Source organism: Nomascus leucogenys, chromosome 5 (genome assembly GCF_006542625.1).
Source record: "Nomascus leucogenys isolate Asia chromosome 5, Asia_NLE_v1, whole genome shotgun sequence".
NCBI lineage: Eukaryota > Metazoa > Chordata > Mammalia > Primates > Hylobatidae > Nomascus > Nomascus leucogenys.
In genome coordinates this window covers 71,599,644-71,613,458 of record NC_044385.1, presented here as the reverse complement: position 1 = coordinate 71,613,458, position 13,815 = coordinate 71,599,644, and the positions used below count along the sequence as shown (strand labels likewise).

The 13,815-nt window shown below is 45.0% G+C and overlaps 1 protein-coding gene and 2 non-coding genes across 3 annotated transcripts; all 3 read left to right on the top strand.

The window, feature by feature from the left end:
- The first annotated feature begins 2,919 nt into the window (after nucleotides 1–2,919).
- Nucleotides 2,920–7,404, top strand: TPT1 (tumor protein, translationally-controlled 1). The gene is made up of 6 exons (XM_003270046.4): nucleotides 2,920–3,243; nucleotides 3,500–3,573; nucleotides 4,101–4,291; nucleotides 4,679–4,784; nucleotides 5,496–5,612; nucleotides 6,886–7,404. Exons 1-6 carry the CDS (start codon nucleotides 3,216–3,218, stop codon nucleotides 6,886–6,888), a joined length of 519 nt encoding a protein of 172 aa, XP_003270094.2. The 5' UTR covers nucleotides 2,920–3,215; the 3' UTR covers nucleotides 6,889–7,404.
- Nucleotides 6,665–6,794, top strand: LOC115835299. Its single transcript, XR_004030287.1, has one exon. It is a non-coding gene; the product is annotated as a small nucleolar RNA SNORA31 (small nucleolar RNA).
- A 417-nt stretch (nucleotides 7,405–7,821) lies between the features above and the next one.
- On the top strand, nucleotides 7,822–7,955 carry LOC115835300. The gene has a single exon (XR_004030288.1). It is a non-coding gene; the product is annotated as a small nucleolar RNA SNORA31 (small nucleolar RNA).
- Nucleotides 7,956–13,815: the final 5,860 nt, after the last annotated feature.

Sequence of the window (13,815 nt, the reverse complement as noted above, 5' to 3'; positions counted from 1 at the left end):
AGGTGATTTTTCTTTTCTATTCTATCTTATTTCATTTTAAATAAAGTTGTTCACTATTCACTAAATTGTTTCTCAACTGTCTGTTTATTCTCGTTGGTTGGGTGTTCAAGATCTTTTCTTTTCAGAGCCCGCAATTTTATCAATAAAATTTTTGTTGTTATTTGTAGTTTGAGACAGAGTTTCACTCTGCTGCCTAGGCTGGAGTGCAGTGGTGCAATCTCGGCTCACTGCAACCTCCGCCTCCCAGGTTCAAGCGATTCTCCTGCCTTAGCCTCTTGAGTAGCTGGGATTACAGGCAACGGCCACCAGGCTCGGCTAATTTTTGTATTTTTGGTACAGGCAAGGTTTCATCATGTTGGCCAGGCTGGTCTCAAGCTACTGACCTCAAGTGATCCACCTGCCTCGGCCTCCCAAAGTGCTGGGATTACAGGCGTGAGCCACCGTGCCCGGCCAAAATCAAGATTTTAATCTAGAGTGCCATGACTCTTCGGTACTTTTTTTCACCACGACTATATTTTTATAAAACTTAAATGTTTCGACCTGAATATGAGATTGGGCAGTTGAGAGTAATGTTTGAGAGTACTGCATGGGTCGATGATAATATTTCTGAATAGTTTGGAAATATTAAAACTGAGGAAAATAATTATACTTGCCGGGCGCAGTGGCTCACGCCCGTAATCCCTGCACTTTGGGAGGCCGAGGAGGGCGGATTGCCTGAGCTCAGGAGTTTGAGACCAGCCTGGCCAACATGGTGAAACCCTGTCTCTACTAAAAGTACAAAAAAATTGCCTGGGCATGGTGGCAGGCGCCTGTAATCCCAGCTACTTAGGAGGTTGAGGCAGGAGAATCGCTTGAACCCAAGAGTCAGAGGTTGCAGTGAGCCGAGATCATGCCACTGCACTCCAGCCTGGGCGACAGAGCAAGACTCCGTCTGGGAGGGGAGGGTAGAAAATAATTATACTGTAATAATCTGCAAAAAAAATGTTCACACAGTATTGTGTGATAATCATCTCATACATTCCAGAAATGAGGTTTCAGAGAGCCTTCACTGACCATGTGTCCTATCCATTTATTTTGGGATCCCTTTCACCCAATTTTTAGCTTCCTCCCAGTTGCCCAATGTCCTCTGGAGTTTTCCATCCAAGACCCCCATCTTCTTTTTTATTCCCTTTCACCCCATTTTTAGCTTCCTCCCAGTTGCCCAATGTCCTCTGGAGTTTTCCATCCAAGACCCCCATCTTCTTCTTTGTTCCCTTTCATCCCATTTTTAGCTTCCTCCCAGTTGCCCAATGTCCTCTGGAGTTTTCCATCCAAGATCTCTATCTTCTTTTTTTGGGGGTGGGGGCGGATGGGGTTTCACTCTTGTTGCCCAGGCTGGAGTGCAATGGCGCGATCTCGGCTCACTGCAAACTCCGCTTCCCGGGTTTAAGCGAGTCTCCTGCCTCAGCCTCCCGAGTAGCCGGGATTACAGGCGCGTGTCGGGATTACAGGTGTGAGCCACCGCGCCCAGTCCCCCCATCTTCTTAAAGGGGTTCATTTCTTGGCTCTTGCATTTTGACTTTTCCATCATTCCAACTGCCATCCTGTGTCCTGCTCTTTCCCAAGGGTTGCATTCTTACTCTGCTGAATGCTATATTATTGGATTCATGAACAATTGTTAATGTATTATAATTGTCTGATACTTTGATTTACCAGAATGAACACTTCTATGAGAGCAGGACTGGATCGAACTTGTTCACAATTGGGATCTTCGTGCAAATCCTAGTTCTAAGGGATACAAAGCACAAAATATTTGCGAAATGGAACAAGCTTTCAGACTTCATACTCGCATATATATTTGCCTTATGCCAAAGATGTGAGGATGTGTCTTAATATGGAAGTTTTGTTTTGTTATTGAGCCAAGGTCTTGCTCTGTCATCCAGGCTGGAGCGCAGTGGTGCAATCATAGCTCAGTGTAACCTCCAACTGCCGGGCTCAAGCGATCCTCTCAGCTCAGCCTCCCTAATAGCTGGGATTACAGGCAGGCACCACCGCACCCAGTTAATTTTTAATTTTTTGTGTGTGCGTGTATAGAGACAGGGTTTCAGTAATTGCCTCCCAAAGTTCTGGGATTACAGGCATGAGCTACCATGCAAGACCTGTTTTGTTTTAATACTTAGTAATTGGGTGTAAAGTCCTTCAAAAAACAGGTGGGGCAGGTGGGAAACTCCCTTTGTTTGTCTGACACTCTAGCACCAGGGATAAAATTCCAACTTCATCTTAAAGTGACAACATACTTTTCCAAGACCAAGTGCGAAATAGCAAAGGGAAGAGCTAGCTCCGTAGCCGCCCGCCAGAGAAATGCCACAAGCTTTCAATTATGGGACAAAATTGGAACACATGGAAACTCTGTGCAGACTCCCGTGACATCTTCCCTCCTCTCCAAGTCCCTTCCCATAGACCCTGCGCCCCAAACGATTATTCCCCAGGGGCCGAGCAGGACGACTTGGGTCCCACTACCCGGACTCAGCGGTGCCCCCACAAAAGCGTCCGAAAAACTCCAGCTGGGGCAGCCCTGGGGCAGATGCTGAAAAGTTGTCAGAGGCCCTCGGGCAGTCCCGAGATCTCCCCCAGGCCAGAGGGCCTGACCCTCCCTAAATGCAACGTTCTCCTACATCGGTTGATACTCAGGTTCCCAGAAAAGGGTGGAACCTAGGCTGGACGAGGCGCAGGGCGAAAGTTTAATTCCTCTAAGCTTCACCCAGCTCCCAGCACCTCTCCAGGCGGCCCCGTGGGGTAGGGCGGAGCTAGGTCCAACAGACTCCGCTTCCCCCGCTCCACCCACCCAGGGCTAGGAAGCGCCCCAAGAGTTGGCCTCCTCCCACGCTCCGCGCGCACCTCCCCGCCCCCACCCCCACCTGCTGGCGTGCCCAGCGGAACGGAGCCTTGGGTCTCCGCGTCAAGTCCCCGGATGCTCACCTCCCCGACTCGCCCCCGCTGTGGCCCCGCCCCCGCGCGGCTCTTCGTGCCACGTCACTGCCTGCGTCGCTTCCGGAGGCGCAGCGGGCGATGACGTAGAGGGACGTGCCCTCTATATGAGGTTGGGGAGCGGCTGAGTCGGCCTTTTCCGCCCGCTCCCCCCTCCCCCCGAGCGCCGCTCCGGCTGCACCGCGCCCGCTCAGAGTTTCAGGCTCGTGCTAACCCAGCGCCGCCGTCGTCTCCCTTCAGTCGCCATCATGATTATCTACCGGGACCTCATCAGCCGTGAGTCCTCACTGCACTGTCCTTACTGCCGCACACGGGGGTCTGGGGTGCGGGTGGGGGCGGGGAAGGCGCAGCCGTCGCGGGCCTAGGGGACGCCGGCGGCCTTAGCCGAGCACGGAGGGGTCAGTGCCCGGGTCTCGCGCCCGGCCCTGGTGCGCTCGGGAGGGGCAGATACCGCGTGCGGCCACCGGCGCGGGAAATGCGGGAAATGGCGGCGCCGGGCGCGCGGTGACGGGCGGCTCCGTGTATGCTGCAGACGATGAGATGTTCTCCGACATCTACAAGATCCGGGAGATCGCGGACGGGCTGTGCCTGGAGGTGGAGGGGAAGGTGAGTCGGTCGGGCCTGCGCGTGGGGGAGTCCGGGCGGAGCAGGTTCGGGTTTCCGCCGCTCCCCCGCCTGAGGTTGTGCAATCCTCCCCGCCGCCTCCTGGCGGAGGAGACGCTCTTTCCGGGCTTGGGTTTTTCTAGAAAACTGGAGGCGGAGCTGATCCTGGAAATAGGCTCGCCGCTTCGGCGCCCATCCTCCTTCCGGGGTTGTCAGGGACATGATGCCTCCGGCTTAGGAGCCCCGAGCCCTTTCGTGTTTGCCCTATCCCTACTTACCAACCAGAGGCACCACATGCCCGCAACTGGAAACTACTTTTTAATGACCCCACTTTCTGTTCCGGCCAACAGACAACTCTTTTAAGTTAGGCCGTTTTGAGAAATCCACAGGTCACAACTTTATTCCCAAAATGGTGCTTTTTTTATTTTCAGCAAGAACTAAGAATACTTTTTATCCGTGAACTGTTGTCGTGGAAGGTGCTTTGGATGCGTTTGTGTCTTTTGCAATTATACTGCGTTTTCTTAATGCAGATGGTCAGTAGGACAGAAGGTAACATTGATGACTCGCTCATTGGTGGAAATGCCTCCGCTGAAGGTCCCGAGGGCGAAGGTACCGAAAGCACAGTAATCACTGGTGTCGATATTGTCATGAACCATCACCTGCAGGAAACAAGTTTCACAAAAGAAGCCTACAAGAAGTACATCAAAGATTACATGAAATCGTAAGTGATATTGGCAGTACCTAGCTGATGTCTAGAATCTTACAGGATTTAAAGATTGGCTAACTTTTGAGGTTCTGTCGCAGTGGATATACTTTTGTGGAAGTCCTTTTTTATTAATGAGTTCACTGAAAAGAGTGGTTGCTTTTCTATAATAGGAGCATACTGAAGCCTGCAGTCTGGTTCTGTTTAGAATTAGAATAGTATTTTGAAAATAGTCAACAAGAAATGTAAACATTCTTGAAAGATAACTTCTGTGAACTAGTAATTTCTTAACAGCTGGTTGCCTTTTTCAGTGTTTTCTTTTTTTAAGCTTGGATATTTTTTACTTTAAAAATTGATTTTACTGAAAATTCAATACTTCAACCTGTTAATGAAATGTTGTTTTAGAATCAAAGGGAAACTTGAAGAACAGAGACCAGAAAGAGTAAAACCTTTTATGACAGGGGCTGCAGAACAAATCAAGCACATCCTTGCTAATTTCAAAAACTACCAGGTAAATACCTTAAGTATCTGGATCAAAGGATTGTACAATTTTAACTGCAAGAGCAAAAATTAAGTTGATTAATCTTCAATTCTATACTAGTATTCCAGGTGTAGAAAGTGGCTTTCCCAGCTCTCAAGTGTTTCCAAATCTTGTCTTCTGACTGAAAATGTGCTTCCCAGATGACATTTCTCAGTTTTTCTTTTCATCAATTGCTTAACCACCTTTGAGTTTTCTGCTTACAGTTCTAATGTGTCTCATTGCTACTGGTCCTCCTCCTAATGTATCTGAGCTTGTTAATTCTACTTTTGGAAAATGTCATTGGCTTTTCCTTTCCTCTAATTTTCCAGCTTCATGCATCCCCTGGCCATAAGATACTTCCAGACTGTATGATATATTCTATCACGGTCAGCCTTATGTTCCCTGTGGTTGACTATATAAGCACCCTTTGGGGTTTGGGATTGTATTTAGGACTGAGAGTAAAGGTTTCCTGAAAGCCTAGTGTTCCTGGATTGCTCTGTACATTATTTTTCTATTTAGGTCACTATTAAGGTGCCTTAATCCAGTGAACAGATGTCTATGATAAGTGAGCATCAGAGCTTTTGGGTACTGGAGTTTTGATTTTTGTGGTGGTCTAAACCTTCCCTTGTACTGTAGTTTGTTTTGAATGGCATGTATTTGTATGTAATGATCTAATTCTAGATATTTTGTTTGCTTCCCAAGTTCTTTATTGGTGAAAACATGAATCCAGATGGCATGGTTGCTCTATTGGACTACCGTGAGGATGGTGTGACCCCATATATGATTTTCTTTAAGGATGGTTTAGAAATGGAAAAATGTGTAAGTACAAGGGAGTAGGTTAAAATAAGTAACGTAAAAAAGAAGATATTTTAGATGTGATTTGCAGTTTTGTGACACTGAGAATGAGTTTTACAGCGTTCTGAAACATGGTTTTATTTTCTCTTTGGGGATCAAGAGAATTGTGTTTCATTTGTAAAAGATTCTTAGGGTATAAAAAGGCTTAGAATCTTGTTTGTGGAAAACGTTGAGTGCAGATGGGGCATAACAAAGTACAGTTTAGGCTGGGTGTGGTGGCTCACACCTGTAATTTCAGCACTTGGGAGGCCAAGGTGGGTGGATCACCTGAGGTTGGGAGTTCAAGACCAGCCTGGCCAACATGGCGAAACCCTATCTCTGCTAAAAATACAAAAATTAGCCAGGCATGGCAGCAGGCACCTGTAATCCCAGCTAATCGAGAGGCTGAGGCAGGAAAATCACTTAAACCTGGGAGGGGGGTTGCAGTGAGCAGAGATCCCACCACTGCACTCTAGCCTGGGTGACAGAGTGAGGCGCTGTCTCAAAAAAATACAGTACAGTTTAAATGCTGAAGGAGATCAGAGAACACCATTGATATTCCTCTAGATATGGCCTCACTTTCACTTCATAATCATGTTTTGCTGTATACGTATGGATCAGTATCCGTGTTTTTCACTTTGGTTTACTGATAATGGGCAGCTGATCATTGAAAGCATAGTGCAGTACTAGCTTTTAGTAAATAGAGCTGACTGCTGAACTGGTATGCAAAATGCTTTACTAATAAATAACTTGGTGCCTGCTATGGAAGGAACTGCTGGAAGCTGTACAGAAACAAAGGCATTCATTCTAGCTTTCATAGGCTTCTGTATAAATTAGGAAGAAGATAAACATAAGGCTATACTGAACAAGCAAGATTAGAGTCAACAGTAGACAGAAATTACTTAGAACAGTATAAGATGACTTACCAAAGGGGTTATTCAGACAGTATCTGAGGTTTTTATTTGTAGAGCAGGGTGTGGGTGGTACATGCCACAGCCTTCTGGAAAATGAGCTACCGCTGATTTGGTAAGGGTGTTCTGCATCCACTGATAGACCTTGAACAATTTACTGTTGTTCTTTTGGTTTGCACTAGGATGCAAAAGAAAGAAATCCCTGCGCTTTCTGTCTGTCTTTGTGGCGGCCCAGATTGAATTGGGGAATACATCTATAGCCTAGAAATGTAGGCTGCATGTTAATGGTAATGTAACTTTTGCAGTGTAGTGTTTGAAAAATATTAATGTAGTTTTTGTTTTTACAGTAACAAATCTGGCAATTATTTTGGATCTATCACCTGTCATCATAACTGGCTTCTGCTTGTCATCCACACAACACCAGGACTTAAGACAAATGGGACTGATGTCATCTTGAGCTCTTCATTTATTTTGACCGTGATTTATTTGGATTGGAGGCATTGTTTTTAAGAAAAACATGTCATGTAGGTTGTCTGAAAATAAAATGCATTTAAACTCATTTGAGAGAATGCCTTTTAGTTTAATGCACATTTAAACTAAATTCATCCTGTAGTGTTCCTGGAGAAGCTAGAGCCTGGTTGTAGGCTACTACTCATCAATTTACTTCTACAGTGGAGACTACTTCTGGGACTGGAATATAAAAAAGAATCAAAAGTTTTGATTTTGAGTTGCAATAAAGGGAAAGACCATGCTCATAGCAGTGCCAACATCTGAAGTGTGGAGCCTTGCCCATTTCATCACCTACAACGGAAATAGTTAACTGGAAGAGATTACCAAGAGAATAAAAAGAGACTCATTCAGTGGAAGCAACTTTGTCTCAGCTTATTTCACATAAAGAGAGCCAAGTCTATTGGGATGAATGTTAAACTCCCTGGTAACTAGAACAGGGACTGGCAAACTAGCCTGTCCGACCACCTGTTTTGTACACTTTAAGGTGGTTGTTGCCTTTTTAAATGGTTGAGGGGAAAATAATACCTTGTGGGATGTGGAATTTAAGTTCGAGTCCAGTTTTATTGGAACGTGGCTATGCTCATTGATTTATGGATTGACCGTGGCTGTTGTCAGTGCATGAGCAGAGTTGTGTCTAACAGACTAGAGCCTGCAAGTTTGCCAGCCCCTGATATAAAAGATGAAGGTACACAGAATGTGAGCTGGCTGGTGGGCAAAGGGGTAAAAATGTTCTCTGTATTGTATCTGAAAAGACAGGGTGAATGAGTAAGAAAATGCATCTATTTGACAGACCTGGAGCAGTTACTATCTGCTACTAAGGTTTCCACCACAGATGCGAGAAAAACATGTCCTTGCGCTTTCCGTCTGTCTAATTGTGGCAGCTGAGATTGAATAGAGGAATACAGGGGTAAAAAACAGGAAGAGTTTTTGAGGCAGGTCGGTCACCCAGGCTTGTAGTGCAGTGGCACAAGCAACTCACTGCATTCTCTGCATCCTGTGCTCAAGCCATCTTCCCACCTCAGCCTCACTAGTTGCTGGGACTGCAGGCATGCATGCACCCCTATGCTCAGCTAATTTTTGCAGAGACCAAGTATCGCTTAGTTGCCCAGGGTGGTCTCTCACTCCTGAGCTCAAGGAGATCTGCCCACCTCAGCCTCCCAAGGTGCAGGCCCAGCCTGGGAGGGGAATTTTCAAAGCGTGAGTTTTGGGAAATAGTCCCTACCAGCCTTACCTGGTTGATTACACTTGTAAAAGATTAAAAGCAAGCCGGTGACTCTGGTCTGCTTGAACATGTGAATGTAGTGGTTTGAGCAATCTGGAGTTTGCCCTAGTGTGAAATTCCAGACTATGTCCATAGTGTCCAAAACCTGAGGCAGATGCTAATCATGTTAACCTCCATCCCCCTGTGATTGGAAACCTAAATACGTATTGGAAACTTAAAACTTGATAGCAATTTTAAGCATTCTGATAGTTTTTTTTGTAGGGACGGGGTCATGCCATGTGGCCCAGGCTGGTCTGAAAACTCCTGGCCTCAAGTGCTCCTCAAGCTTTGGCCTTCTAAAGTGTTGGGATTACAGGTGTGAGGCATTTGCATCTGGCTTAGCATTCTGATTTGACATTGTAATGAAAAGTGTCTCATTTACAGGGCCTTTTGTCCTCTGAAATGATAGCAGGAAGGGAATTTTCAGGTAGTGGTCAAAGCTGGGGAAACCAGGATAGTGGAGAGGGCCTTGAGGTGAGAGATGGAAGCTAATTGGTGAACTAGCCTTGGAAGCCTGAAACAAGTAGCAATTTAGAGGCCTTGTGGGCTCCACTGCTCCAACTTGCCTTGAAAATGTTCAGTTCTGCAGAAGAGCCCCTATTTCCCCAGTTGTCCTTTCAGTGCTCTTAGCTGTTTTCCCAACATCCAGATCCAATCAAGGTTGGAACATAGCATTTTATCATGTCTATTTAAGCCAGAAGTGATCAACCCCAGCTGTTTACCTCATGGTAAACCTTTGAAGATTCCAGATAGAATCTTCTCAGACTTTGAAGACTGCCTCATTTTATATCTTTTTCTGGTTATTCCTAGGGTCAAGACGTTTTGGGCAAGAATAAGGATGTGCACATCAGAAAGCTCATAGCATTTTGTCTTTGATGCTAGGTTTAACACAGGCATGCTTTAGTAGCCTGTGGGCCCTGGGGTTTGTTAACGTGTGGAGAACAACTGAGTGGAGTAAGAGGACTTTTCTAGGAAGGTCCTTGTAATGTGACATTTGAAAACAAATGAAGGTGTGGAAGTAGGCTATGTGGATATCAGGACAAACCATTCCAGGCCAAGACAACAGCAGTTGGTCTGGAGTGTGATGTGTTCTGGGAAAAAAGTGGCCACTTTGCTAACCCAAGAAGACAGGAAGGGTTGTAAAGCAGTGTGAGTGCACGAGGAAGGAAGACCAGACCTCAAGGAAACCACAGGCACTCTGAGCAGAAGAGTTACATGATAGGACTTAAATTTTTAAAGGATCACTTTGGCTGCCAGGTAGCAGGGCAAAAGCACAGAATAATTGTGTATAATGTGTTTTTAAGGCAAAGATGATAGTGGCTTAGTCTAGGGTGGTAGACTGAGGTGGTAAGAAATGAAGAGAGAGACAACAGGATATGTTAATGGGTGACAGGATGGAGTTAATGTTGATGCAAGTATTTTGGTCTGAGCGTTTGGAAGAAAGTTGGCACTGAGACGGGAAGTCGAGTTTAGTTTTGTTTTGGATGTGTTAAGTTTGAGATGCTGATTCTTCAGAGAAGTCTAAGCTGGAGAACTATATAGAGAGTGGAAAGATACCAATAGACATTGAAAGCCATGATACTGGATAAGGTCATTTGGAGAGAGGATAGACTGCATTCCAACATGAGATTGGTTGACAAAGAGAAACCAACAAAGGTAATTAAGAGGCGCTCCCACTGCACTTGTACTCAGAAGGCTGTGGTAGGATTGTTTGAGGCCAGCCTGGGCACTACAGGAAGACCCCATCTCTAAAATTTGTGGCCAGGCACCACGGCTCATGCCTGTAACCCCAGGACTTTAGGAGGCTGAGGGGGGAGGATCGCTTGAAGTCAGGAGTTAGAGACCAGCATGGGCAACACAGCGACACCTAAAAAAATTAACTGGGCATCTGTAGTCCCGGCTACTCAGGCGGCTGAGCCAAGAAGATGGCTTGAGCCCGAGAGATTGAGGCTGCAGTGAGCTGTGATCATACCACTGCCCTCCAGCCTGGGCGACAGTGAGACACTATCTCAAAAATAAAAGTTTAAAAATTTTAAAAAAGAAGGAACTGCCCCTGAGGTAAGAACCAAGGGAGGGCCTCGCAGAGGTCAGGTGGAAAAAGTTTTAGGAAGGAGGAAGTAGTCAACAGGGTTACCTGTTGCAAAGTACTTAAGTAATACGAGGCCTGATAGTGGTAAACTTGACTATCGTTGGATTTCACTAGTGGGAAAGTAAGTCTAATTAAAATGCACTCGAGACTAACAGTCGCAGGCATGAAATACAATAAGGTACATGGTTTTTTTAATGTGTGCATCTGCTTCAGTAATAGGTGTGAATTACTCATTTGGATCATTAGGAGTTTCAAAATCTAGTTAAATCACTGGATTTGTATTGATGTAAATTCTGTCATTCTGAACTGCAGGGATTGTCAGTAACTTATAGCAAACTAAACTGGTGATAATTATGGTAAAATTGCAAGACGAGCAATAAATCTCAACCAACTTGAGAAAACACTGATAACAAAGCATCCTTAAGGTTATATGTGTGTGCACACAGGTGGAGTGGAGTGACTGGCTGGCAGCAGAATACTCAGTAAAATGGAACTAAAACCATGAGGATTTACTAATTTACAACCAGTAAATTAGTGATCAGTAATTTACAACTAGTAGGTCACTAAAGAGCTCCAGCTTTGTGGCAATTGGTATGTGTTTCTAGAGACTATCCATAAGAACTGTGAGTGCAACTTGAGGTTTCTGGAAACATTTAATATTTCATTATTCCAAAGGAAAAGGCCTTGATTAAAGTGTTTTTAACATAAGCAAGTAAAGAAAAAGTTGCCATAGCTAAGCACAGTGGCTCGTACCTGTAATCCCAACTACTTGGGAGGCTGAGGAGGGAGAATCGCTTGAGCCCAGGAGTTTGAGCTTGGAGCCAGTTAACGACTGCAACACTGCACTCCAGCCGTGGTAACGGAGGGAGGCCTTGTCTCTTGAAAGAGAAGGGTGCCACATACCTTCCATTGAATAAAAGTTGGCTGCTATGCTAGCCATCTCAATTAGCTACACTAAACGTGGAGCTTGCAGATAAGTTAAAAATCGTAATAGTGCTGATAGTTTCTATTTACCCCACTGAAATCCTCCAAGTCTATCCCTTAATCAATACAGCAATGATAAATCAGGCCCCTGTGCATGTCAGCAGTTCAAAACAGATTTTACTACTGTAGGGGCATATTTTTAACTACCAGAACATTCCAGTTTATTTTTTGAAAGTCTGTAGATTTGTGCGGTTACACATAGTTTCATATAATTGAGCCTGGAAGTTGGCATTGAAGTTTCCTCCATATGCTGGGCCATGAGAACCTTTGGGAGTAAATGTGGCTTTAGCTGGAGTCAATACAATTCAGTGAGAGAAACATGAGATATGAGTGTAGGGGAAGATTCTTTCCAAAATAACTTGTGCAATGATGTTTCCCTCAATTACTTTCTCCTCCATTCATTTATATATGCATTCCACTCTTCTCTGAGTCCAGAGGTAGAGCAAGGAGCACAAACCGGGGAGAACACTGCAGTGCTGTTTTGTGTGTGAGTCACAATCTACAGACAAAGGAAAATTGAGACATCAAGGGACTCAATGGAGGGGCCCTCTGGGACACAAGCCACAATTATTAGTCAAGAGTTATAACACAGTGTTTTTAATAATAGGACAGTAGAGCTACTAGCTACCATTTAGTCCTGAGTTTCTGGGGTTTTTTTATTTTTGTTTTTTTTTTGGGGGGGAAGTCAGGTTCTTGCTATGTTGCTGGAACTAATCTCAAACCCCTGGCCTCAAGTGATCCTCCTGCCTTTGCCTCCCAAAGTGCTGGAAACATTTAGGCATGAGCTACCACACCTAGTTACTAGAAATCTAGTTGTTGGCTGGATGTGGTGGCTCACACCTGTAATCTCAGCACTTCGGGAGGCTGAGGCGGTCAGACCACTTGAGCTCAGGAGTTTGAAACCAGCCTGGACAGCATGGTGAAAGCCCATCTCTATAAAAAATAGAAAAAAAAAATCTACTTATATAGTTGTTGATTTTCTCAACATGTAAAGAAAGCAGATAAGCCCTAGTTTATTATCAAATGCAGCTTGCACATGACCTCATCTAGAGCACAGGGTTATCAAATTATTCTACTGTTCCCTAAGCAGTTGGTAGAAAACTGGTATTTTCTGGACATCTATTCAAAACAGCTACACATGTAATTTCCTTTTCCTTGAGTACATTAATTTGGGAGTTATCCTTAAGAACTACCAATTCATGTAAGTCAAACACCCAAACTAGTATTCAATCTGGGGGTGGAAACTGGCAGTTAAAGAGGAAAATTACTGCACATGAAATTAGAAAGAAAAAATGAATACCTCTTGACCACCTCAGTGAGGTAGAAGAAAGTGCATCAACAGATGGCAAGTATAAAATTGGAAGCTAAGCAAACTCAGATCTTGGGCATGATGCACTGTAACCTTTTCTTCATTATGTTCCTAGCACCCCATCCTTCCTAGGCCTCTCCCATTGTATTAGCTTGAAGGGACTCAATCCACAGTGGTGGATTTTGTCAGATGGAACACAGGCTGTGTGTTGGTACCGTTGGTGACTGCCATTATATCAGCATGGTAACACCAGCTGCTGGTATCTATTAAAAGTAAAAGTGACTCAGCTTCTGAAATTTGGTTAAGTAATGTGCAACCTGTTCTGCTCTGTTCCATAGACCAGGGAGGAGGAGGAGGACTGGGTGTGAGTGTGAGAGCAGCAGAGATTTTCACGTAGGGGAGGAAAAATTGCTTTCCACACCCATTGCTAAGTTCAAGACTGAGGCCCCTATAACAAAAGACAAGTCGACAAAAGCAAAGCATACACTTTTTTTTTGTTTTTATTTCTTGAGACAGTCTCGCTCTGTCGCCAGGCTGGAGTGCAGTGGCACGATCTCGGCTCACTGCAACCCCCGCCTCCCGGGTTCAAGTGATTCTCCCACCTCAGCCTCCCAAGTATCTGGGACTACAGGCACGCATCACCACGCCCAGCTAATTTTTGTATTTTTAGTAGCTGCTGGTTGGTTTCACCATGTTGGCCAGGACAGTCTATCTCTTGACCTCATGATCCGCCTGCCTTGGCCTCCCAAAGTCTGGGATTACAGGTGTGAGCCACCATGCCCAGCCAATGTACACATTTTTAAAATGTTTTCTGTGACATGGGAGCCTTCATAAGGAAATGACCCAAAGAAACAGGTGAGCTTGTGTATTTTTCTGTTTTGGTTTAATGAAGAGTGAACAGTTGTGCAAAAGTATTGGACAAAGCGGAAGATCTAATGGTAAACTGGGGGAACTTAGCAGGGCCTGTTTGTTCAGATTCTACTCTGTGTTTCTGTCTTCAGAGATGAGGATATTTATTTCCCCTGGGTATATGGAGGGTACCTCTCGAATGAGAGTAATTTCTTTCTTTCTTTCTTTGAGACAGGGTCTCACTGTGTTGCCCAGGCTGAAGTGAAGTGGTGTGA

Coding starts and splice junctions, on each gene's coding strand:
- TPT1 (XM_003270046.4), top strand. CDS start 3,216: ATGATTATCTACCGGGACCTCATCAGCC. Junction 3,244..3,499: donor CTACCGGGACCTCATCAGCC/GTGAGTCCTCAC, acceptor TGTATGCTGCAG/ACGATGAGATGTTCTCCGAC. Junction 4,785..5,495: donor CTAATTTCAAAAACTACCAG/GTAAATACCTTA, acceptor TTGCTTCCCAAG/TTCTTTATTGGTGAAAACAT.